Here is a 26,602-nt window from a genome sequence, read left to right on the forward strand (position 1 = left end):
TAAATTGAAGACTTTCAATAAATCCATAGTTCTAGAAGCACTTAAATGATTAAATAGTGACAGTGACTGATTCCATCTAGAAATCATTATTGCCATTTTCTAATTACAAATGTAAATAACAATTTCAGGTATGACCCATCATATGAAACTGGAGGAGTGATCACTTCTACACGCAACATAAAGGTGAACTACAAAACAGAGCCTTCTGCAATGAACTCTCGTACATTCGCCCCTAGTCCCATACAGAGCACCATCACCATCACACCATCAAAGCCAGACCAGTCTAATGGTGGATCTTCAAGTTACACTTCAGTCTTGCACACAAGAATTAATGATAGTGCTGAAGGATTTGATGATGGCCCCACTTTTAAAGAGGCCCTAAAAGCATTCCAGGGCGATGCTAATTCTAGTGTATCATCAGCCAATACTTCCTTTTCAAAGGTAAACAGATCTTTTAATGAATCACAGCAGATAATTACAACCTCAACACAGCAAATTCAACGCACTATGCACACCACCAGCTCTAATAAGAGTTACCATGTAGAGGAGAGTTGAAGTGAATAACTGACACCATGTTCTTTAGAATATAGATATACTTTTGTTCATGCCATTTTTTAAAGGATATATTTTGAGAAAGCAAGCAAAACATACAGTATATATATATATATATATATATATATATATATATATATATATATATATATATATATATATATATATATATATATAAAATATATAATAATATATAGTGCAGTAACCATGTTTTAACTATAAAAGCTTTGTTGCTTTCATCTAAGTGCTTTGTGTTAAAAGTAAGTTGCAAAGTTACTGAACAGTAGATAGGAGTCAAGGTGCCTTTAAGTGTCCATCCATTTCTATCAAAACCATTAGTTTTCATGTAAAGTTGTTAATCTCGATAAAGTCAGTCGGGCACAGGGATGATGTTCTGATGTCACTAAATGAATATTAACTGTTATTATTAGATATAATTTTTTAAATATTTTATTTATATTATATTTTTCAGATAAAAGTTAAGAAATGGAATGTTTCACAGTTTCATAATCTCAAAAAAAAATAGAATACCTTTAACTATATTTAGATATAGAGAACATTATGATTGCATTTGTTACCCACTTAACAAATGGTGCTGATTTATTTCATACTATAGTCATATTAAACATATCATATGTACAGTTGTATTCCATGCCATTGTAATGTAGCCTAGTACAAAAAAAAAAGAAAAAAGTGGTGTGAAATAAGTAAAGAGGGGGATTGTAACTATTGACCATTAAACTTAAGTCTTGTACATACCAAATGCTACTACTTAAGCATTATTAGCACTAGCTTAAAATTAGCATTTCAGACACCCCTCTTTCTTAAATCACCCTTGATGTTGTTTTGCGAGCCCACTCCAGTAAATCCGTCGCAAATTAATTAGTGCCTAAGGGCAAGAAGCCCTTGTGTCTTATCTAATATATAACAAAATATTTTAAATGTGTTCAAGAATCTGTAAAATTTTAATGTCAAATATATATGTTTCTTTTTAAAAAACTGAAAATTTACTACCACCAATAAAAATCTAACACTAATTTGCAATTTCAAATCTATACTGTTTGTGCATGTATGTCAAATAACTTAAATCAAGACAGGCATAAATTTTCCAGATGCTTGTAATTTTTTATAAGTACTATAGGTAAACTCACCAACTCATGAATGGGCCACAAACAATATATTATAAAAAGGCATGCAATAGTCTTGAATAAATGTTTAGTAGTTATATAACAAGGGCATGCAACAGTCTGTCAACTTTTAAATTTTATCAAAGGCATACAGTAGACTGCATAAATGTCTACTTTCATATTTTTCTTGGCATAAATATTTTATATTTTTTTGCCAAAAATGTTTAGTTTTAAAAACCATCTTCCTACACATTTAACTTTTGTTTTATTTCCATTTGAGCTGCTTAATGAACTACTATTGAGGCAAATAGTAGTTTTCTTTTCTATCCCATGAACAGCAGCATTATACAACACTTTGCAACCCAGTTATTTGTATTATTTTCTCTCTGAAAAACAATACATTCTACCCTACAATTTTCTACTACAAGTATGAAGTATAAAATTCATGTGTAAGATTGTTTCATAATGCCTAATTTCTAAATCCCAAAATAAAATGCCACACTTAAGCAGAGCAATTAAAGACTTCCCATCTTTTAATAACTCTAATTTTAACTTCTTTGCATCACATCATAATGTATGGTTTCAAAGATATCTGACCAAAGGAAATACAGTTTACCTTTAGAGTTCCAGTGGAACCTCAGTTATCAAACACCTCCCTTTATCAAACAAATTATACAACACTTTGCAACCCAGTTATTTGTATTATTTTCTCTCTGAAAAACAATACATTCTACCCTACAATTTTCTACTACAAGTATGAAGTACAAAATTCATGTGTAAGATTGTTTCATAATGCCTGATTTCTAAATCCCAAAATAAAATGCCACACTTAAGCAGAGCAATTAAAGACTTCCCATCTTTTAATAACTCCAATTTTAACTTCTTTGCATCACATCATAATGTATGGTTTCAAAGATATCTGGCCAAAGGAAATACAGTTTACCTTTAGAGTTCCAGTGGAACCTCAGTTATCAAACACCTCCCTTTTTCAAACAAATTGGTTTTTGAACAAAATTTTGAACTCAAAATTTTGCTTTGGTTGTGGTGCCATAAATCAGTTCTAGAACAAAGTTACTTGATTTCAAATATTAAAAGACATAGAAAAAGCTGCCGTTTATTAGTAATTTATAGTTTCTATAAATATCTACTTCATTTTTATATATCTGAAGGAGAGGCACAGAGTGTAAGAAAGTAATTCAATCTTTGAAATAGGATAAACGTGATCCCGTTGAAAAGCCTCAATGTAAGCAAACAGTTTTTGGTGCTCAGATAAGATCCACAAAATCAAGGATTGGAACAGTGAATGCTGGGAAGCAGAATTAGAAACTAAACACAGTTTAACTATATACAGAAGGTATGAAAATGAAATCAAGATGGAGACAGCAGCAATTTATGACAACACCTTACCATCTGACTTACTATTCAAGGCTAAAACAAATACCATGGAGTTAGGATGGAGAAAACAGAAATGAAGAAACAAGCAGCCTTTTATATAATTACAATAAAGAAAATCTATAACATTTTCTACTATACTGCCCAAAACAACAAAACATTAGGAACATTACAAGACTCCTCCAACAACCCTATCACATAAACATATTGGGAAAACTCTTACACTTTGACAGAGGTAATAAACAAGACTACATCATTCTGGAAAAAAAAGGATTCATTGAATAAGACAGCAATAGCAGCAACAGTAGAAAAAAAATAGGAATGCCATTGCAAAGACAATACCCAAAAATACCAAATGAACTGAACTGCTCAGGAGTAATCCTGAGCCACCTGTGGCTCTCTCGATGACCCACAAAGCCATTACTACAGCACAACTGCATTTTATCCAGTAGTTTTTCCCAGCAGCGAGACATCTAAGTGTTATGATCACCTTCATTTTGGCAGTGTGTTGTTCCTCTCGGTGTTCCTCTGTAAGGCTTCCCTCACTAGATCGGTCTAAACGGTATCTTCTGATGAGTTCTGTGTAACTAAGTTTATTCATTACATCCTTTCTGGATAAATAATTTGTGAGCTGGAGATGTTGTGAAGCAGCCATCTTGGTTGTGGGAGCATCTGTCAAAAGCTGCCAAGACAGGGTAGGTTGGTGTATGGTAACAGATTAATCCATTTTACATTGATTCCTATGGGGAAAATAATTTCAGTTTTCAAACATTTGAGATTTCGAATGGCATTCAGGAACAAATTAAGTTCGAAAACCAAGATTCCACTGTGTGTGTGTGTGTGTGTGTGTGTGTGTGTGTGTGTGTGTGTGTGTGTGTATATACATATATTCTATACATCAGTGAACTTCTTCCTCTGCTGCCATTTCCTATTTTCATATGAGGTTGCAAAGCTCAATTCAAAATATTCTAAAACATTTATAGTTTGTACTTAAATAGCAACAGATGCAGTTATAGATTAATTGGAACAGGCAATGGTCCAGTGTTCAAGAGGCTACCATACCCAAGTCCCATCAATGGCCAGTAGGTTTATAAGATAAAATTAATAATTTACAAATCACCAAAGAAACATGAGTAGATGGCTATACTTAATAAATATATGGATATAATCAGAGACAAATAAGACAGATACAAATAGATCAATAAATCTAAATATACATATATACAGATAAGCAAACTATCAGTCTGATAACAAATGTGCTCAAATACACAAACAAAAGAGGATATAAAAAGGCACCCTTACAAGTATACCATTTGTTTTCATCACTGCTGGTTGTCATTTAGTTCATCTAGACATGTTATAAACCACCAGGCCTTTAGGTTGTCATTTAGTTCATCTAGACATGTTATAAACCACCAGGCCTTCAAAGAGAAAATATTAAAAATTGCACAAATGTACTATTGTGAAACCAAACTAAACCAAATTCATGAACCAACAATGTACAAAACTATCTACTAATATACCAGACTCACACTCCCACAATAGAGACAGTCAAGACAGAACCTCAGGGTTCTGTCCTGTCACCCACTCTCTTCTTATTATTCATCAATAACCTTCTAAACCAAACCTCTTGTCCTATCCACTCCTATGCTGATGATACCACCCTGCACTTTTCCACATCTTTTCATAGACATCTAATCCTTCAGGAAGTAAACATTTCACGCAGGGAAGCCACAGAACACCTGACTTATGATTTTTCTAAAATTTATGATTAGGGCAGAGCAAACCTGGTATTGTTCAATGCCTCAAAAACTCAATTCCTCCATCTATCAACTCCACACACACACACACACACACACACATTATATATATATATATATATATATATATATATATATATATATATATATATATATATATATATATATATATATATATATATATATATATATATATATATTTTTTTTTTTTTTTTTTTTTTTTTTTTTAAGTAGGAAGGGCACTGGCCAAGGGCAACAAAAATCTAATAAAAAAAATGCCCACTGAAATGCCAGTCCCATAAAAGGGTCAAAGCAGTGGTCAAAAATTGATGAATAAGTGTCTTGAAACCTCCCTCTTGAAGGAATTCAAGTCATAGGAAGGTGGAAATACAGAAGCAGGCAGGGAGTTCCAGAGTTTACCTGAGAAAGGGATGAATGATTGAGAATACTGGTTAACTCTTGCGTTAGAGAGGTGGACAGAATAGGGGTGAGAGAAAGAAGTAAGTCTTGTGCAGCGAGGCCGCGGAAGGAGGGGAGGCATGCAGTTAGCAAGATCAGAAGAGCAGTTAGCATGAAAATAGCGGTAGAAGACAGCTAGATATGCAACATTGCGGCGGTGAGAGAGAGACTGAAGACAGTCAGTTAGAGGAGAGGAGTTGATGAGATGAAAAGCGTTTGATATATATATATATATATATATATATATATATATATATATATATATATATATATATATATATATATATATATATATATATATATATCCACACAATTCCACATACAAACTCAAAACTATGCAAGGATTATGAAATATTCCTCAAAGGAGGTTGAAGTTTTTAAATTTTGATTCATTAAAGAAATGTAGATTAGGAGGTTCTGATTAAGATAAATATTTAAGTTGCTAGGAGAATATTAACAAAACCCTTAGGGTTAGTAATCAGAATAGGACTAAAACTAATGATAGGTGGATATAAATAGGTATCCTTTTTACAAGGACTACACAAGTAAGTCTACCGCCTTCTTGCATTTTCTTGCGTTTTCAAGAGTTATGAAATATTCCCCAGAGGAGGTTGAAGTTTTTAAATTTACATTCATTAAGCCGGATTTACTGTATGTATATGAGTTTAAGCTGGAGTGAAGTAACAAGTGGTGTACATTGCAGTGATCTGTGTTGACACCTATTATGTTTCAAATATACAAAAACTATATTATAGTAGGTTTGAGTATTTATACTTTTTTTCCTGATGACATTAAGTTATTAAGAATAACAGAGACTCAAGACAATTGTAATGCATTGCAAAGGAATATTGATAAAAATTCATGCATGAAGACAAAGATGGAAACTAGAATTTAATGCTAAAAATACCATATACTGGAAATAATGAGCAAAAAGAGACCTTTATGAAATTATAAAATGGGAGAAAATTGTAAAGAGAGAGAGAGAGAGAGAGAGAGAGAGAGAGAGAGAGAGAGAGAGAGAGAGAGAGAGAGAGAGAGAGAGAGAGAGAGAGAGAGAGAGAGAGAGAAATACTTAGGAGTGATCACTGAGGACACCATGTCTTCAGAAAAGCATGTGTGCTATTTTATTCTGCATACAAAATGTTAACAACTATAAGAGTGGCATTTAATTACTAAAACAAGGATTAGATTAAGAAAATAATAACCAACATGATACATCCTAACTTGGAGTACACAGCAGTAGTATGGTCTAACTTAAGAAGAAGGATATAAGGAAGCTAGAAAGAACACACAGGGCAGCTACAGAGATGAGTCCAGGATTGAAGAATCTAAACTACGAGAACAGACTGAAAGAAATGAGACTGACAATACTACGAGAGAAGAGAAAGACGAGACTCAATAAAGGCATTCAAACTAAAAAAGCCACGTGGGAAAAGGTAGACAGATTTGTTGCCACAAATGGAGGAAGGAAAGAGATGTACACGACAACAAGTAAAATAAGATCAAGAAGGTTATGTGGCCTGGTGACATCAAGAAGCATAAGCTTCCCACATCAAACTATAGACATCTGGAATGACATAAATGAAGATGCAGTTTTGACAGACAGTGTATACACACATATTTAAAGAGAAATTGGACAAATATGAAGACAAGACAAAATGAGCTTTGCTCAGACCCTGTACAGTACAACTAAACACACACACACACACACACACACACACACACACACACACACACACACATTCTTCCTAAAATTAAATTAAAAACCATTCTTAACTAATTTTTAAATATTATTGCATAAAAATTGCTTTAGATAGTTCTTTTACCATTCTGGATGGAAAAACATGCATTATTTGAGATGTTCATCAACGCATAAAATGTGCTTACCACTGTGATGCCTTGTTCTTCTGAGTTCAACTGCACTTAGTTACATCCAGTCCCAGGCTCAGATCACAAAATAAACTTCAACTTAAATTTTTTGCTTCTGGTTTATCCACAAATTTCCTAGAAAAATTGAAGTATCATTAACAATGAGGGCTACACAGCATTATTTATTTTGAAATTTCTGATGACTTTAAACTAACAGTAAGGCAATTTAACATTAATGGATGTCATCCCATCCATGTTGCTATCAGTCATTGAATTATTTATGGTTACATCTTGAAACACTGGATAAGTGAAGCATTGTGTTCAAGGTTAACCATTATTTAAAAAAAATTATTCCAGTTCAGCATTAGTTATTACAAGTAACAATTACCAATTCAGCCATATTCATCAATTAATTTCTGCTTCTCTCATTAAAAATATAGTATTATGGCACATCCAATCACAATGTAGCTCAGAAAAACTACTGTTGACTTTTAATTCCTGATATGTAACAAACTCCAAATCTTAAAAAAAAAAAAAGTGTACTTTTACAATGCCTATAATTTTTCATTAGGTATGTGTAATAGATTAGAAGAAAATATCACACTGATATGAAAACTAAAGGAAGGCACACCTCTTTCTAACTAAATAATCTTGAAGGTGTGGTGCACTCAATCATGAGTGTTCATAGGACTGGTAGTGTCACTCTTCTTGGACCTAGTTCCTTTCTCCACCACTTTATATTCCCAGTCATAACTGACAGGTGCCATTCGTCCTTTATGTCATCCTGCCCTCACTCACTACATCACATTCATCCTAACTTCTCATGATATATCTTCACTTTCAACATCAGTAAGTGTACTACTCACCCTTAATGACAAGAGCACAGGTAAACTGACTTCAGAAAGAGATTTAGGAGTGACAGCATTAACTTATTTCCTAACTAGAGAGCTGTGTATTAGTACTTATAATAGAACAAACAGAGAACTTGGTTTTATTATTAAGAGTATACTGTTAGTGAAAGAGCTCCGGATATAATTTCAAATGTTATACTTACCTTTGATAAGGCCACACCTAATTTATTTTCTATTTACAGCACCAAAAAGATGACAAAACTCTCAGTCAATGTCAGTGTTTGCATAACATTCAACTAGTTTGATCTGGTTGCATGGGACAGCTGAGCACCAATAATATCTGACCTGGCAACTCAAGAAAGATGGTGGCCTTGGGTACACTTACAAATTAATGATTCTAGTACAGATTTAACAGTTGAGTGATAAGATGTTTTTTTTATGCATGCATCTCTGAGTTGATTTCCACAAGTTACTGTCACATATCACCAACTGAGAATTTTATCCTCTTTTGGTGACAACTCTATCAAATCTCCTAATTAATGGACATCAATAAGCTTGAGTTTTTTCTTTCCTTTGCCCAACTCACTCAAACTTAAAAATTCCCGCCACACACAACTCACCTTGCTCCCACCTACATGGTAACCTACTTTCAAACTTCCTTCTATGATTAGACTTACCTCCAGTTTTGCCTCTCAATACATCCGAAATCCTTCCTGGACACAATCATATTACATCATTGCTCTATCAATAACCCTTCCACCCACTGTTTCACCCAAGTACACCTATACACAGCCTGCTACAAGCTGACCAATTTTAAAGCAATAGTTGAGTAGCTAAAAAGCATCCCACATGCTTTCTATGAAAATTAACTTCAACAGCAACTGTGTCAGTTAGTTCTGGGGGATGGCATGAGTCCCTGGAAAAGTATCACTAGAAAAACCTGCCTCCACCACTGCAGGTGGACACCAACCATCTTAGCCTCCAAAAAGTAGATGGGGATGACCATCCAAGGTCCCAGCACTATAAGCCAAAAATATATATTTTTTAAATTAATAAAACAATTAACATCACTTCAGAAGGCTTCATTCAACTTTTCATCCCTTCATTAACAGAACCATATGTGCATCAGTCTCCATGAAACAACCACCTATTTTATCACAACCTGCTGCACTTCTGGATTAACTAAATAAATCAACTTTTTTCTCTTGTTTTCCCCTCTTTCCACTCACCTATCCTAGAAAAGATTTACCTATGCCTTCCATGTTCATAGGTGAGCTACATCATCAAACTTTTCTCACAAGCATTCTGCCAATCTCCTATTTAATCTCACTCATATCACATCAATGCACATTCTAATAATTAAAGGTCACTTAGTGTCTTGCCTCACAAGAGAAAATATAGAAGAGATAAGATCCCCTCACTTTATCCCTCTCCATTGCCTCAAATGACATAGCAGTAAAAAGTTGCATTTTGAAACATAAAATGGATTTTTCACTTACCTGTTTTTTATATTATCATTAACACTTACCTATTTCTTATATTATCATTAACAATGTTCTATATACCCAGCTGCATCTACATTCCCACATTTAAATAAACTCGAGTCATATTCCACCGTCTGGCATCCCTGCTACGAGTGCTGTTTTTTTTTTTTTTTTTTTATGTAGGAAGGACACTGGCCAAGGGCAACAAAAATCTAATAAAAAAAATGCCCACTGAAATGCCAGTCCCATAAAAGGATCAAAGCAGTGGTCAAAAATTGATGAATAAGTGTCTTGAAACCTCTCTCTTGAAGGAATTCAAGTCATAGGAAGGTGGAAATACAGAAGCAGGCAGGGAGTTCCAGAGTTTACCAGAGAAAGGGATGAATGATTAAGAATACTGGTTAACTCTTGCGTTAGAGAGGTGGACAGAATAAGGGTGAGAGAAAGAAGAAAGTCTTGTGCAGCGAGGCCGTGGAAGGAGGGGATGCATGCAGTTAGCAAGATCAGAAGAGCAGTTAGCATGAAAATAGCGGTAGAAGACGGCTAGATATGCAACATTGCGGCGGTGAGAGAGAGGTTGAAGACAGTCAGTTAGAGGAGAGGAGTTGATGAGACGAAAAGCTTTTGATTCCACCCTATCTAGAAGAGCAGTATGAGTGGAACCCCCAGACATGTGAAGCATACTCCATACATGGACGGATAAGGCCCTTGTACAGAGTTAGCAGCTGGGGGGGTGAGAAAAACTGGCGGAGACGTCTCAGAACACCTAACTTCATAACAGCTGTTTTAGCTAGAGATGAGATGTGAAGTTTCCAGTTCAGATTATAAGTAAAGGACAGACTGAGGATGTTCAGTGTAGAAGAGGGGGACAGTTGAGTGTCATTGAAGAAGAGGGGATAGTTGTCTGGAAGGTTGTGTCAAGTTGATAGATGGAGGAATTGAGTTTTTGAGGCATTGAACAATACCAAGTTTGCTCTGCCCCAATCAGAAATTTTAGAAAGATCAGAAGTCAGGCGTTCTGTGGCTTCCCTGCGTGATATGTTTACCTCCTGAAGGGTTAGACGTCGATGAAAAGACGTGGAAAAGTGGAGGGTGGTATCATCAGCGTAGGAGTGGATAGGACAAGAAGTTTGGTTTAGAAGATCATTAATGAATAATAAGAAGAGAGTGGGTGACAGGACAGAACCCTGAGGAACACCACTGTTAATAGATTTAGGAGAAGAACAGTGACCGTCTACCACACCAGCAATAGAACAGTCAGAAAGGAAACTTGAGATGAAGTTAGAGAGAAGGATAGAAACCGTAGGAGGGTAGTTTGGAAATCAAAGCTTTGTGCCAGACTCTATCAAAAGCTTTTGATATGTCCAAGGCAACAGCAAAAGTTTCACCAAAATCTCTAAAAGAGGATGACCAAGACTCAGTAAGGAAAGCCAGAAGATCACCAGTAGAGCGACCTTGACGGAACCCATACTGGAGTTCAGATAGAAGGTTGTGAAGTGATAGATGTTTAAGAATCTTCCTGTTGAGGATAGATTCAAAAACTTTAGATAGTCAGGAAATGAAAGCAATAGGACGGTAGTTTGAGGGATTAGAATGGTCACCCTTTTTAGGAACAGGTTGAATGTAGGCAAACTTCCAGCAAGAAGGAAAGGTAGATGTTGACAGACAGAGCTGAAAGAGTTTGACTAGGCAAGGTGCAAGCACGGAGGCACAGTTTCGGAGAACAATAGGAGGGACCCCATCAGGTCCATAAGCCTTCCGAGGGTTAAGGCCAGCGAGGGCATGGAAAACATCATTGCGAAGAATTTTAATACGTGGCATGAAGTAGTCAGAGGGTGGAGGAGAGAGAGGAACAAGCCCAGAATCGTCCAAGGTAGCGTTTTTAGCAAAGGTTTGAGTGAAGAGTTCAGCTTTAGAAATAGATGTGATAGCAGTGGTGCTATCTGGTTGAAATAGAGGAGGGAAAGAAGAAGAAGCAAAGTTATTGGAGATATTTTTGGCTAGATGCCAGAAATCACGAGGGGAGTTAGATCTTGAAAGGTTTTGACATTTTCTGTTAATGAAGGAGTTTTTTGGCTAGTTGGAGAACAGACTTGGCATGGTTCCGGGCAGAAATATAAAGTGCATGAGATTCTGGTGATGAAAGGCTTAAGTAACTTTTGTGGGCCACCTCTCTATCATGTATAGCACGAGAACAAGCTGTGTTAAACCAAGGTTTAGAAGGTTTAGGACGAGAAAAAGAGTGAGGAATGTACGCCTCCATGCCAGACACTATCAACTCTGTTATGCGCTCAGCACACAAAGACGGGTCTCTGACACGGAGGCAGTAGTCATTCCAAGGAAAATCAGCAAAATACCTCCTCAGGTCCCCCCAATTAGCAGAGGCAAAATGCCAGAGGCACCTTCGCTTAGGGGGATCCTGAGGAGGGATTGGAGTGATAGGACAAGATAAAGATATGAGATTGTGATCGGAGGAGCCCAACAGAGAAGAAAGGGTGACAGCATAAGCAGAAGGATTAGAGGTCAGGAAAAGGTCAAGAATGTTGGGCGTATCTCCAAGACGGTCAGGAATACGAGTAGGGTGTTGCACCAATTGCTCTAGGTCATGGAGGATAGCAAAGTTGTAGGCTAGTTCACCAGGATGGTCAGTGAAGGGAGAGGAAAGCCAAAGCTGGTGGTGAACATTGAAGTCTCCTAGAATGGAGATCTCTGCAAAAGGGAAGAGGGTCAGAATGTGCTGCACTTTGGAAGTTAAGTAGTCAAAGAATTTCTTATAATCAGAGGAGTTAGGTGAGAGGTATACAGCACAGATAAATTTAGTATGAGAGTGACTCTGTAGTCGTAGCCAGATGGTGGAAAACTCGGAAGATTCAAGAGCATGGGCACGAGAGCAGGTTAAGTCATTGCGGACATAAACGCAGCATCCAGCTTTGGATCGAAAATGAGGATAGAGAAAGTAGGAGGGAACAGAAAAGGGGCTACTGTCAGTTGCCTCAGACACCCGAGTTTCAGTGGGGAAAAGAAGATGAGGTTTAGAAGAGGAGAGGTGGTGTTCTACAGATTGAAAATTAGATCTTAGACCGCGAATGTTGCAGAAGTTAATGAAGAAAAAGTTGAGGGGGGTGTCAAGACACTTAGGGTCGTTGACAGAAAGGCAGTCCGACCTGGGGACATTTATGGTCCCCTCCCCAGATGGGAACTCCGAAGATGGTGTAGGAGTCGCCATGATGATTTTAAAATTTTTGAGTGAAGGGTGTGTGTGTTATTAGGTGCTTGTAGTTTTGTGTGGAGGAAGAGAGTTGTCTTTAGAGGGCAGGCTGTGACTGCCCCCTTGTGTTGTAAGACACAAAGGGAAATGTTCAGTGAGGTCACAGCTGGGTTTAATGATAAGTTCATAGCATCCCCTGAACAGTGCTTTAGACCTCACTGGGAGTAATTATCATTTCGGCAGGTGTCTACTGCCTCCTCCTAGTGGATCTAGTTGGATCTCCCACTCTCCTATCAGGGTCTTGTCATTCATGCTTGAAACATGGCATGGAGCAGAAAGGAAGGGAGGGTTATATGCATAAGAAACAGATAAGTGAAAAATACATTTTACGTTTAAAAATGTGATTTGTTTCACATACAATCTGTTTCTCATACTAGCAGATTCCCACATTTTAGGAAGTGGGGCATGCCTGCCATGTGGAATATGACAAGGGTGAAAAAAAGTCTACAATGTTAGAATGTCTCTCACCTGTATGCGGGCTTATGAGACATGGCCAAGGTAAGGAGGATGCTATGATTGAGCATATGATAGTGCCTCATTGACTTCATATTGTCAGCTCTGGCTGTACCTAGAAGCAGAGGTGACTACTCATGCCAAGTAGGTGTGCTTGCCAAGCAAAGAAGTCAAGCTATTATGTCACCAGTGGCAACAACCAATCCCAGAGTGAAAAGATCTCCTTTCTGCCTCTAAATATTCTTCAAATAATGATCAGTGAATACAGATCAGTGAATACAGAACAAGTTTTTCAACACACTGCCTTGAGGATTGAAACAACTGGGCTATTTTTCCAGAGTAGCATGCAAGTGGCCATACCCCTGATGTCATGTGCTTGAATCTTGACAAGTGAGCATAAAGAGTCAGGGAAGGATTCATGCACTTTTATAGTCTCTTGAAAGATCGCTACCTTGGATATGGGCCGCATCTGGTCTCTGACAGAAACAAATGCCTAGGACTTACAGAGGAACACGTCCTGTGCCAATACCAATTCAAAGCCCTTACTGGGTACAAGTGATGTTCCTCATCTTTTTTCCCAACCATGGTGGAAAGACAAAATTCCCTTAGAATAGGGTTTGTGTTTTGTCTTGACGATGAACTCCGGGGGATAAGAGAATAACAGGTACATCCCTTGCTTGGCTACAGTATTGGGTAGCACTTGGAGTTCACCCATCCTTTTAGCTACACCTAGGGCCACCAGAAAAAAGGTGTTCTTGGTCAAATCTCTCATGGAGGAAAGATGTAAGGGTTTGAAGGTTTTAAGTACTACATCCACATTCCATGATGGAGCCCTACAAATTGGTCCAATGACTCATGCAAAAAATGCTTTAATGATATCCCAGATAATTTTATCATTCAACAAATCAAGTCCTTCGTAAGAAAAAATGCTGTTCAGAATAACCTTTTAGCCTTTAATGGCAGAGAAAGAAAAGCTACATTCTTGTCGTAGAAAAAACCAGAGTCCGCAGTCTTTTGGCTGGACAGGTTGGAAATGGTGTGGCCCTCCCTCCTGCACCATCATATAAACTTATTCCATTTATACTGGTAATTCATAAGAGTGGAAGTAGCCAAGAACTACACAACTCTCAAGGACTAGTCTCTATGATGGAGGAGTCACTTGATAGTCTCCATGTGGTTAGCTGAAGTGCATGGAGAGGCTGATGAAACCTGTGAACATGAGGCTGACAGAGCAAGCCCCTGCAAAGGGGGAGGTGGCAAGGCATCTCTGTCACTCGCATGAGATCTGGAAACCATTCCTTTTGGGGCCAAAACAGAGCCATACGATGAGTTTGGTGCCCTGAGCAGCCTGAAGCTTGTTGAGCACTTTCCTGACAAGAGGAAAGGGAGGAAGGCATACAGATCCTGATGGTTCCAGTTGTACAAGAATGCATCCATCACAATCATCCTGGAGTCTTGGAAAGGTGAGACAAAGTTCAGTAGTCTGAAGCTAAGTCATGTAATGAAGAGAACCACTGTTGGGTAACTACATTACTTTCACAGAAGCTTGCAAACATCCTGATTGAGAGTCCACTCTGTGGAAATCACTTGACTGTGTCTGCTGAAGCAGTCCACTAACACACTGGAGGGCCCCTTGATGAACTGCGTGAGGATCCTGACAGAATGGGCCTCTATTCAATCTAAAATCTTTTGAGCTTCTATGTTGAGCATCATTGAACAAGTACCCCATTCTTTGGTCAGATAAGGCACTTTCTAAGAACATAGCAACTGTCTTGCACTGCAATATTCCTGTGAAGTGAAGGCCTAGCTGAAAAGCCCTGAGCTCCAAGTGATTCATGTGCAGGGTCCTTTCATGTGTCATCCAAAATCTGTTTGTTGATTCCCATAGGAGAGATGCTCCCCAACCCACCACTGAGGTGTCTGTGTAAAGGAACAAGTCTGGAGATGCCAATTGAAGAGACTGCCCTTCATGTAGATTTTGTTCCTCTTACCACCACTTAAAGTCCTGAAGGATATTGTTGTCCCAAGGAATAAGAACATCATCTCCCAGACTGTGTCTCACATCTGAGAAAGCCAGAGTTCCTCATCCTCCTTCTTGCATCTGGTATTAAGTGGATGAGAGAAGACATGTGGCCTAGGAGCAGCATCCACTCCCTTGGCACTGGACAAATGTTCCCAAGATTACTGTATTAGATGATAGAGATCATCTAGCCTTATCTGTGTTGGGAAAAACCTTCAAAAAGAGAAGGAATTGCTATCCCAAAAAGGTCTTTGTCTGCATTGCAGTTAGTGAGGATTTCTCACAATTTATTATAATATCCAGTGAGGAGCAAAGGTCTGTGAGAGTAAGTGTTATCTTGTGGGTTTCTCCCTCTGAAGCAGTCAGAATGAGCCAGTCATCTAAGTACTTGAGTAAATGAATGCCCTGGCAATGTAAAGCCAATGAAACCAGAGCCATCATCCTTGTAAAAACCCACAGAGCTGAGGGGAAACCAAAACAGAGGGGTGCAAAGATTGGATCCTCCAAAAGAACCGGAAGAATTTGTGGTTGTCTTGATGTACTGGCACCTGGAAGTAGGCATCCTTGAGGTCGACGGAAACCATCCAGTCACCCTTTTGCAAAGCTGATGTAACAGTCCTCACTGTCTCTATTTTAAACTTAGTTGTGTGGATATATTTATTTAGGACAGAGAGATCTAAAATGGGTTGGTAACCCCCAGTGTTCTTGCTTATCAGAAAAGGTGTATGTAAAATCCTGAAGTCTGTGGTGCTGCTTCTATTGCTCCTTTGTTGTGCAATAGCTAGATCTCAAAATCCAAATACTTGCCCTTTACAGAGGTAGGAAAAGTAAGTCCTGGAGACAAGGGGCTCTAAGGTGAGGAGTGGTATAGTAGAAAAAGGGATCCCGTATCCCTCTTTGAGAACAGTGAAGACCCATTCTTTTATGCCTATGGTCAGCCACCCTTCCCATTAACAGGCAAGGCATCCTGCTACTCTGTCCATTGTTGTCCACTGCCTCACTTCCAAAAAAACTTGCCTGTATTCCTCTTAGAGGAAAAAGAAGGACCTGGGCTAGGAAGAGGCCTCTGAGGGAGTGATGTCCTTTGCTTCGATGGTGGGGCACCAAACAACAGAACGAGTTATGGTGACAAGGGACAAAAGCACCCAAAGCGAAGGTTCCAGGACCCTGCTCAACTAATGAAGTATCTGGTGCTGGACAGAGCTTGACTAGGGCCCTGGTTGCTACCTGCTAAAAAGAGATAGAAGCTGACTTCTCTGCCAATTATAAGGCTTCCTTCACCTTGGTCCCCTATAAGAGCAAACCTGAATCCAAGGAAGACTTCAAGTCCACCTTAGTAGATCTTGTAAGTATGTGGAAGATGAGAGGATGGATTCACATCACATAGCTTTAACATTAGCTAATGCAAAGGCTCAGTCCATAGCCATGTCAACCATGGCCTTACTGATGCTCTTGAACAATCTGTCTGTCATTATCTTGTCCTGTTGTGAAGGTTGAAGGGAGGAAAAGGCCAGAAAAAAAGCTCCCATGAACCAAGAGGTGAAACACTGCACCTCTCATGAACAGGCTAAGACCCCCATAAAGACAGGTCATATCAGCAGGTTGAATAACAACCTGGGGCTCTTTTCCCTTGCTGGTGAGGGCAAGGCCCAAGTCAGGGTTCATTTTGGCTGCCTGACCAGAGGATTCATGGCCACTAAATGTGTACACCTCCCTGTACTTTGTTGAAGAGTAGCAGGCTATCAAAAGTTATGAAAATTCATTGGTGCAAAGCAGTGCCTTAGAAGCAGCTTCCAAGGAGAGCTCCATTGGTTGAGCCCTAGTGAGTCTAATATTCTTGTTGTCCTCCTGTCTGTATTCCCTTGGAGGAGCTGAATGCTTCACCTTCTCTTTATACACTTGTACTCTAGAAAGCACTGAGTGATGTATGTTAACACCAAGTTGAAGTTCATAGAAGGAGAGGTAAACTCGAGTGCATCCCTGGTATCACCTCCTCAGAAGAGGCACCCAAAGAACACTGTATTAATGGTCCTGCATAATGTGAGTCACCTGTGTGGCCATGAGACCATAAATGTGAAGGTGGGGCAAAAGGGTGGGCATGAACTGAATGGCAGTGAGAGGTGAAGTCCCTTAAGTCAGCAATCACTGCACCTGGTGCCACCATCTCATATGCAGTGATGGTCAAGGTAAACACTCACAAGTCTAACAGTCACCATGCCTAGTGCCACTGACTTGTTCACAGGGGCACTTGACTGTGTTACTGCTGAGTGGCAACTGTGTGAGTGTGTGTGACTTGTCACCACACATGGCCCCTCCAAGAACCTTGCTGTCATGACCCTGACTTGATGCATGACAGCATGAGTCTGGGACTGGTGGAAAGAGGCACAAGGAAAGGCTGTTGTGTAACCTCACTTTTCTGTGTGCTCTGTGGACTGAGGGAAGAAGCTATGCATGGCATGTCTGGCTCATCCCTGTGGCTGTGCAAGTAAGACCATCTTAGCTGGTTCCCATGCCTGAGAACTGGACACTCACAACTTGGCCCACACCCTGAGCCTGAGGATGGGGAGCAGAGTTCTTGGATACAACTCGTTTGTCCCAACCTGGTCATGTCCCAAAGAAAACTTGTACTGTACTGGAGTCAGGTTCTCCACCACCTTGGGACTTAACCTTTTAACCTTCCATGGGACTTCCTTAAGAAGCTGTGAATGTTTAACCGAGGAAGGATGGTGCAAACTGGAAGCACTCTGAAATAATCCTAAGCAATCCTTGAACTCACTTGCCCTCAGCTACTCCCCACTGAAACATCAGCTTCAAGTAACTGCACATTCTGCTTGGCAGCAAGATTGGGAGGAGATTGGAACCAGACTGTACTGGACCTTGAGCTGAGGGTAAGAAGTGGGATGGAAGGGAGGGTTGGTGAGCAGCTAGCTGACTCTCTACATGCCTCACTACCATATCAGAAACCATCTCAGAAAAGTAGGAAAACTGGAGGATGTCAGAAAACCTTAAAAAGGTAGCAAAATTATTGAAAAATTTGTTCACCACTAAAGGAATACTATGCATAGGTAAGGGAGTTTAGGTAACAGAATCCTCTGGTCCCACTGAGCCCAAAACAGAACCATCATCTTCCCCTGAAGTCACCAGAGAGCAATCACAACCCACCACAGGAGACCAGGGAGGGAATGGGCTGGATCCTGCCCCATGAAAACTCCAAAGATGATTTAACAAACCAAGAAACTTTCCGCTTGACTTAATAGTCACATTTACATTGAAACACATGCTGGTATTTACAGGCACTAAGAACCACCATGGAACTCCACTCTGAAACATTCAGAGCACCAATCATTAACTGTACTAAAACCACCAAGGCTGACAATATATACAGTGTTCCCCTGCTATTCACAGAGGTTACATTCCAAGGCTTCTCACAAATAGAAAAATCCATGAATCCAGGAAACCCCACCTACAAGGCTCAGAAATACTTATGTTTATAGTCTGAACCATAAAATATGCATCTCACACTTATTAAGCACATTTAAAACTTACTTTAAAATAATAAAAAACAATTATTATAAGTATTCTACATAATATTCTAATTAAAAAATACAGTAATGTAAAATAAAAGGGGATTAAACTGATATGTACAGTAAATCCTCAATATAACAAACCTCTGTTTACTGAATTTCAGGAATAACGACCACTTTAAGGCTATCGAACACATTTTATTTTACAAGCTGTTTGCAAATTACAGCATATTTCAAAATGATCAAATGCTTACTTTATTTACAAACATCCTAGGTCTTAAAATGTGGGAGAGTTAGCTGACAAAAGTCAACCACATATTTCTGGGATGAGGCTAGCCACATCCTTTGCAGTGATGTCAGGCATAAGTGACTTCCTCTTTCCTCCCACCCTCTCTCTCTCTCTCTCTCTCTCTCTCTCTCTCTCTCTCTCTCTCTCTCTCTCTCTCTCTCTCTCTCTCTGTTAATCTATCTGATAGAGATAGGCACTAGATAGAGATAGGCACTACTCATAGCTCATCTGTAACCTAAAGTTGTGCAGAGCCTCCTTCTGGCATGGGAATTAGGTGGATGAGCAGACGAAGATGAAGAATGGCTGGGTGAAGGAACCACATGTTTATCTGCCCCCACTGATGTGTCATCTGCCCTAATATCAAAAGTGACAGAAAGGCATTGTTTGCCACCTTCCTGCTCTGAAGAAGCATCTGGGATAAGCAGATGCACATCAGAAAACTCCAATAAATCAGAATAGCAGGGCAAAACAGAGCACTATCATGATGCACATGCTATGGCATCTCAAGAATGAATGACAAGATCTTGGTGGGATTGTAGTGGGGGAGAGACCTATAGCACTGGAAGCAGGATTGCCAGACAGTGGAATATGACCTTAATCTATTTAAATGTGGGAATGTAGGCACAGCTGGGTATACAGAGCATTGTTGATGTTAGTATAAGAAATAGGTTGTATGTGAAACAAAAAAAAAAATCTCATGTCTTGTGGCTAGCTACATATTTAACTTACCTAATAATAGACAAAAAGTTTGGTGCATGAGGAATGTCTAGGTGGCCAAAGCCATATTCTGCCTCCAGCTCAACAAATGTGACTGGCATGGCATCTGGGAGACGTGCATCTTTAGCTGCCTTGTAAAGCTGAAAACATAATATTGCCTCATAATACTACTAGTTATTGTATTAAAATTTCATACTTTAAAAATAATAAGAACTTTAAAAATGCCTCTAAGGTTGTATTAATTTTTTAAGACTTTTGGCATTAACTGACACCTTTTCCACTAAATCAAGGATATATTGTATGATAAAAGAACCATAAGACTTTGTTACATGTTTGTGAGAAATATGTCTAGTAAATATGAATTTCAAATGACACTAAAAAATCAACACTATGTACTCAAATAATGTTCTTCAATAGTACCACAATGTCTCAGATATTTATCTGTGAAAGCAGAACTATATTTTAATGATAAAATCAAATGATAAAATTACTTACCTTTCTTCCCAATTCAATTGGCACAACTATATCATCTTGGGCATGAAGGATCAAAACTGGACATGCAATATGAGTGATATGACTATCACTCTTAAATTCATTCCCAGAATCTCGTATAGGATCAATGAAAGCCCAGTCAAAATATGGCAAACTATGGAAGACCTGGAAATTAAAGATAGTTTACAATAAACTTAAACTTATGCCCAGAATCTTCTTATTATCATCACTTGTATCAAATGATTACTAGTTTTCATTTCATACCTAATACAAATCAGATATTTCAGAGAAAGTTCCAGAGACTGCTTCAATATTGCATTCTTTGTAGAAAAAATAAAAAGTAAAGAAAACTCATGAGATGGATATACAGATTATGAACAACAAATTAACTTGACAATTTATGATGACAAACAAATTCTGACAATACCTGAGACAGGGGATTAAGTCTGATTTCATCATGTAAATTATTAAAAGGAGCCTCCAGCACCAGCCCCTGTGGACACAGGTTCTCTTGACAAAGTTCAGACAGAGCATGGCAAGACACTCTGTAAGAAATCACTAAAATGAAAAGCAATTGAAGAAATACTTAGAAATATACAATCATTACAAAATCCTAAAGCTTAAATGGACATTTTCTGGACAAAATAAAAGGTTGAGACATGGATGACTTACAGTGGTGATGGTAACACTAATCAGTCAAGATCACTAACATATAGGTAAATCTATCTATGCACCATGTGGGAATTCCCCTCCAGTGGAATAGCAAAGACAAGACAATAATCCTCCTCAAGTCAACTTCAGAATATAAATACAGTGGAACCTCCATTCTCTAACTTAATTAGTTTCTGAATGCCATTTAAAATCCAAAATGTTCAAAAGCCGAAACTATTTTCCTCACACAAATCAATATAAAATGGATTAATCTCACTGCTAAGACCACTGCTCCACAATATCTCCAGCTCAGAAATTATTTATCCAGAAAGGATGTGCTGAATGAACTTAGTGACAAAGAACTCATCAAAAGATATTGTTTAGACTGTGCAGGTATACGTTCTTAATCCATTCCAGATCCTTGGACTTATACCAAACAGGACGTATACCAAACAAATTTTTCCCCATAAGAAATAAAGGGAAAATGATTAATCCGTTCCCATGAAAAAGAATCCAATTGTTATTGGTATATTATACAGTACAGTGATGGTTTTGTATAAAATAATTTAAACACTGCTTAACAATAAAATACATACTGTATTTGATGGCATATAAGATACACCCCTCATTTCAGCAGGGCATATTAAAAAAAAAAAGCTTTTTATATATATAAGCACGTAATGTTTAAAGCAAGCTAGCGGTACAGCTGAACAAACAGCAAGCAATCACAGTATAAAGAATATCCTACATAGTTACAGTAATAAAACAGAGGTAGTGGCCTAGTCACAGAGGCAAGGCAAAGTATGCAACCCAGCTGCCGAGATGTCAACAACACACTTGAACAGGTTCGCATTTTTCATTTTCAACATTTCTATATATAATATTATGGTTGAAAATATGATAAAACACCCTTGCCTATAATGGTGTAAATCTTTGAGTGTACAGGTGAAGAAAATTTCAAAATTAAATCTATGGGAGGCCTCATATTTGCATATAAGACAACACATTGTATCACTGCAAATAAGTCCAGCCACTTCATCTTCAAAACCACAGCTTACAACATACTATAAACTGTGAACACCACAGAAATAAATAAGCCTGGATATGATGATATAAGGATGTGCATTTCATGAAGGATCAGTAAGCTGGTGTTCAATCAGTTCATTACAAAACTCTGATCTTTGAAGTTTTACTGCACTTTCACCATAAAATTGTGTATTTCAGTCATCAATAAACTGATACGTTAAATTTAGGTGCCAAATTAGATTATCTTACCCAGTACCAAGAGAATGTCCCCACACAAAGAGAGGGGAGTGTCCTGATTTATCACGAAGATATCTAAACACAGCCTTTGCATCTGCTACCAAACCTTCTTCAGAGGGTGCCACAGAGGAAGAATCCCCATAACCTGCAACAGAAATAATGTCAGTACTAATTCTTCGCAAAACAATACATAACATTTTCACTGAAAACAATCCTTCTATATGGATTACATACTTTTTGCAAGAATTTGAGAAGAAAACAGCTTAACACCTGCTCTTACAGCTGTGTATCATCTCTCAGGGAAATAACACAGCTCATGAAGAGGAGGCAGTAGACACCTGCCAAAATGATAATTACTCACAGTGAGGTCTAAAGCACTGGATCAGGGGGTGCTGTGAACTTATCAATGTGATCTCACTGAACATTTCCCTTTGTGTCTCATAACACAAGGGACAGTCAGAGGCTGCCCTCTAAAGACAACTCTCTTCCTTCACACAAAAATTACACACACACCTTTCACTTAAAATTCAAAATTATCATGGCAACTCCTGCACCAGCCTTGGGGTCCCCATCTGGGGAGGGGAGCATAAATGTCCCCGGGTCACTTTTTTTTTTTTTTTTTTTTTTTTTGGTGGGGGGTGAGAGGCACCAGCCAAGGGCAAACTTTACCTTGGATGATTCAGGGCTTATTCCTCTCTCCTCCTCCACCCTCTGACCACTTCATGCTACCTATCAAAATTCTTCAATGATGTTTTCCATGCCCTCACTGGCCTGAACCCTTGGAAGGCTTATGGACCTGATGTTCCTAAAAAGGGTGATCGTTCTAATCCCTCAAACTTCCGTACAATTGCTTTAATTTCCTGTCTATCTAAAGTTTTTTAATCTATCCTCAAAAAGAAGATTCTTAAGCATCTATCAATTCACAACCTTCTATCTGATCACCAGTATGGGTTCCATCAAGGCCACTCTACTGGTGATCTGGCTTTCCTTACTGAGTCTTAGTCATCCTGTTTTAGAGATTTTGGTGAAACTTTTGATGTTGCCTTAGACATATCAAAAGCTTTTGATAGTCTGGCACAAAGCTTTGATTTCCAAACTACCTTTCTATAGCTTCTATCCTTCTCTCTAACTTCATCTCAAGATTCCTTTCTGTCCATTCTATTGCTGCTGTAGTAGACGGTCACTGTTCTTCTTCTTAATTTATTAACAGTGGTGTTCCTCAGGGTTCTATCCTGTCACCCACTCTCTTTCTGTTATTCATTAATGATCTAAACCAAACTTCTTGTCCTATCCACTTCTACACTGATGATACCATCCTGCACTTTTCCATGTCTTTTTGTCGATGTCTTTAGCAAGTAAAGTTTAATTGCTACTTTAGCAAGTAAACAGGTCATGCAGGGAAGCCACAGAATGCCTGACTTCTTATCTCTCTAAAATTTCTGATTGGGGTAAAGCAAACTTAGTACTGTTCAATGCCTCAAAAACTCTACTCCTCCATCTATCAACTAGACAACCTTCCAGAAAACTATCCACTCTTCTTCAATGACATATAACTGTCCCCCTCTTCTACAATGAACATCCTCGGTCTGTCCTTTACTTATAATCTGTAATGGAAACGTCACATCTCATCTCTAGCTAAAGCAGCTTCTATTAAGTTAGACATTCTGAGTTGTATCTGCCAGTTTTCCTCACCCCTACAGCTGCTAACTCTGTAAAGGGGGTCTTATCTGTCCATGCACACAGTATGCTTCACATGTAAGGGGGGGGTCCACTCATACCACTATTTTAGACAGGGTGAAATCAAAAGCTTTTCATCTTATCATCTCCTCTTCTCTAACTGACTGTCTTCAGCCTCTCTCTCACCACCGCAATGTTGCATCTCTAGCTGTCTTCTACTGCTATTTTCATGCTAACTGCTCTTCTGATCTTACTAACTGCATGCCTCCCCTCCTCCAGTGTCCTCGCTGCACAAGACTCTCTCTCCTTTCTCTCACCCCGATTCTGTTCATCTCTCTAATGCAAGAGTTAACCAGTATTCTCAATCATTCATCCCTTTTTCTGGTAAACTCTGGAACTCCCTGCCTGCTTCTGTTTTCCCACCTTCCTATGACTTGGACTCTTTCAAGAGGGAAGTTTCAAGACACTTATCCTGTAATTTGACAAACGTTTTCAACTCTGCACAGGGACCACCCCCTCAACTGGGCTTTTTTCCCCTTGGCCAGTACCCTTCATACGTAAAAAAAAAAAGTATTAAGGAATTCTGCAAGCTTTTTGCTAACCCTTCCCTCTGTCTTGTCTATTGCCTTTTATATCTCAGTAATAGAACAGCACAATCATAATCCACCCTCTGAAGACAAAATCCACTTATTACCATTCACACACTTAATTATAAATACTTTAAAAACTTAAATTCTAAGTATAAATAGAGAATATGATGCATACATAAGCTTTATCTTGGGAGGTAACTAGAAACGTTCTTCTGTCAGACCACTCTGAAGCAAAATGAGATGAGGTGTCCTCATACATCCTCTAACCTTTACATTGATTTAAGCAACATTTGCAGTCTCCACTTTATTTTGCAACCTGTGGAACATCACCTCACCTCTTCTGAACAAGAAAAGATTTTGTCTGAAACAATTGCCTAGCTGTCCTAAGCTATAAAAATGACAGATGAGTGTCCTAAATCATTGGGATCACATCCTAAATCATCAAATGTCATCTTAAACACGCTCTTTAGCTAGGACTGGGTACAAAATGGAATAAGGATTAGGACCTAACTTGGGACAGTCTTCAAAACAGTAAATAAACATGGCTGTGGCAGCAGCTCAATGTCTTCCAAGAACTTTTTGTGAAAGGAGAGACATGTTGAATGAACTGAGTGATGCAGAACTCATCAAAAGATACAACCTGGACTGAAAAAGTATCATGTTCATGACAGACTTGGTGCAAGACACCATTTCAAGCCCTATGGCAAGAAATAAGGCGTTAACTACCAAATTGAAAGTGATTGCCACTCTTTGATACCTTGCTACAGGAAAAATGCAACAGTGTAACGGTGATGACTTGGGCCCATCACAACAAACTGAGTAAAATTACAAAAAGAAACAGTGTATTCACTCACAAGCTTGGACATACTCTGCTGATTTATAAAGTTTCCCACCACCCAAAAGGCAACTGCGACCAAGCTGAGGGAATTCTTGGCAGTCTAGGGAATGCAAGTTGTTATTGGTACCATAGATGTAACTCATGTGCAACAAACTCACCCAAAGGAATTCAAAATGGAGTATGTGAATAAAAAAAAAGGGTAGCATACCATCAATGTGCAGGTTGTGTTTGATCTAATTCATAAGTTCTTAGACACTGTGGTACAATGGCCCAGGTCAGTGCATGATGCACAGATTCTTAGAGAGAGTGGGTTATTTGCACTCTTTGAGGCTGGTAAAGTTCCTGCTGGATGCCATCTTCTAGGAGACAGTGGCTACCCAAGTCAGAGATGGCTGTTAACTCCACCACAAACTAACTATAATAGATAAGTATATATTGCAAAAAAAAAGTGTGTAATTTTCATAGGAGTCCCACCATTCTATTTGTTTCATATATATATTTAATGTGTTATAATGGTGCCCCCATCTATTCTTTCCCAATGCCCCCACAGGCACTCTCATGTAAGTCATTAACCAAACCACCTAGATGCAGGGGCAGTGTCCTCCCTTTTCAAACAAATCAGTTTTCAAACAAAATTTTGAACTCATTATTGCTTCGCTGCAGTACCATAATTCGGTTCTAGAACGAAGTTACTTGATTTCAAATATTAAAAGACATAACAAAAGCTGCTATTTATTATCAATTTATAGTTTCTATAAATATTTACTTTGTTTTTATATATTTGGAGGAGATACACAAAATGTACAACAATAATTCGATCTTTGAGATAAGATTAATGTGCTCCCGTTGAAAAGTTGTTTTTTTAACAAAGTTACTTGATTTCAAATACAAGATGTAGCAAAAGCAGCCATTTATTACTAATTTACAGTTTCTATAAAAATTTCCTTTGTTTTTATATATTTGGAGGAGAGACACAGAGCGTAAGACAGTAATTCAATCTTTGAAATAAGTTAAATGTGATCCCATTGAAGAAGTTGAAGAACCTTGATGTAAACAAACCAGGTTTGGCACTCAGGAGTTATCCTGAGTCTCCTGTGGCTCTCTCTATAACCTACAATAACATAAGTATTGCACAACTGCATTTTCCCAGTAGCTTTTCCCAGCAGCAAGATGTCTAAGTGTTATGATCACCTTAATTTTGGCAGTAAGTGGAATGCTCCTCTCTGTGTCACTCTGTAAGGCTTTCCTCACTAGATCTGTGACAAAGACTTGCATGGTCTAAATAATATCTTTTGATGAGTTCTGTGTCACTAAGTTCATTCAATA

The 26,602-nt window shown here is 38.4% G+C and overlaps 2 protein-coding genes across 14 annotated transcripts in view; one reads left to right on the forward strand and one right to left on the reverse strand.

Moving 5' to 3' along the window:
* Positions 1-1,987, forward strand: part of LOC135101607 (talin-2-like) — a 174,725-nt gene extending 172,738 nt beyond the window's left edge. For all 9 annotated transcript variants that reach the window (XM_064005785.1, XM_064005783.1, XM_064005784.1 and 6 more), the window contains one exon: positions 129-1,987. In XM_064005785.1, coding sequence (XP_063861855.1) covers positions 129-555 — 427 coding nt within the window. In that variant the 3' untranslated portion in view covers positions 556-1,987. The remainder of the gene's footprint in view (positions 1-128) is intronic.
* Positions 1,988-3,148: 1,161 nt separating this feature from the next.
* Positions 3,149-26,602, reverse strand: part of LOC135101610 (lysophosphatidylserine lipase ABHD12-like) — a 41,088-nt gene continuing 17,634 nt past the window's right edge. For 2 of the 5 annotated variants that reach the window (XM_064005810.1, XM_064005811.1), the window contains exons 7-8: positions 22,184-22,316; positions 20,685-20,802 (exon numbers count right to left, since the gene is read on the reverse strand). In XM_064005810.1, coding sequence (XP_063861880.1) covers positions 22,269-22,316 — 48 coding nt within the window. In that variant the 3' untranslated portion in view covers positions 20,685-20,802; positions 22,184-22,268. Of the gene's footprint in view, positions 5,252-7,177; positions 7,295-8,213; positions 9,031-19,777; positions 19,906-20,260; positions 20,423-20,684; positions 20,803-22,183; positions 22,317-26,602 lie in introns of those variants that run through there. The other 3 variants (XM_064005814.1, XM_064005813.1, XM_064005812.1) reach the window with 3 other exon arrangements.

This window comes from Scylla paramamosain, chromosome 6, assembly GCF_035594125.1.
Source record: "Scylla paramamosain isolate STU-SP2022 chromosome 6, ASM3559412v1, whole genome shotgun sequence".
NCBI lineage: Eukaryota > Metazoa > Arthropoda > Malacostraca > Decapoda > Portunidae > Scylla > Scylla paramamosain.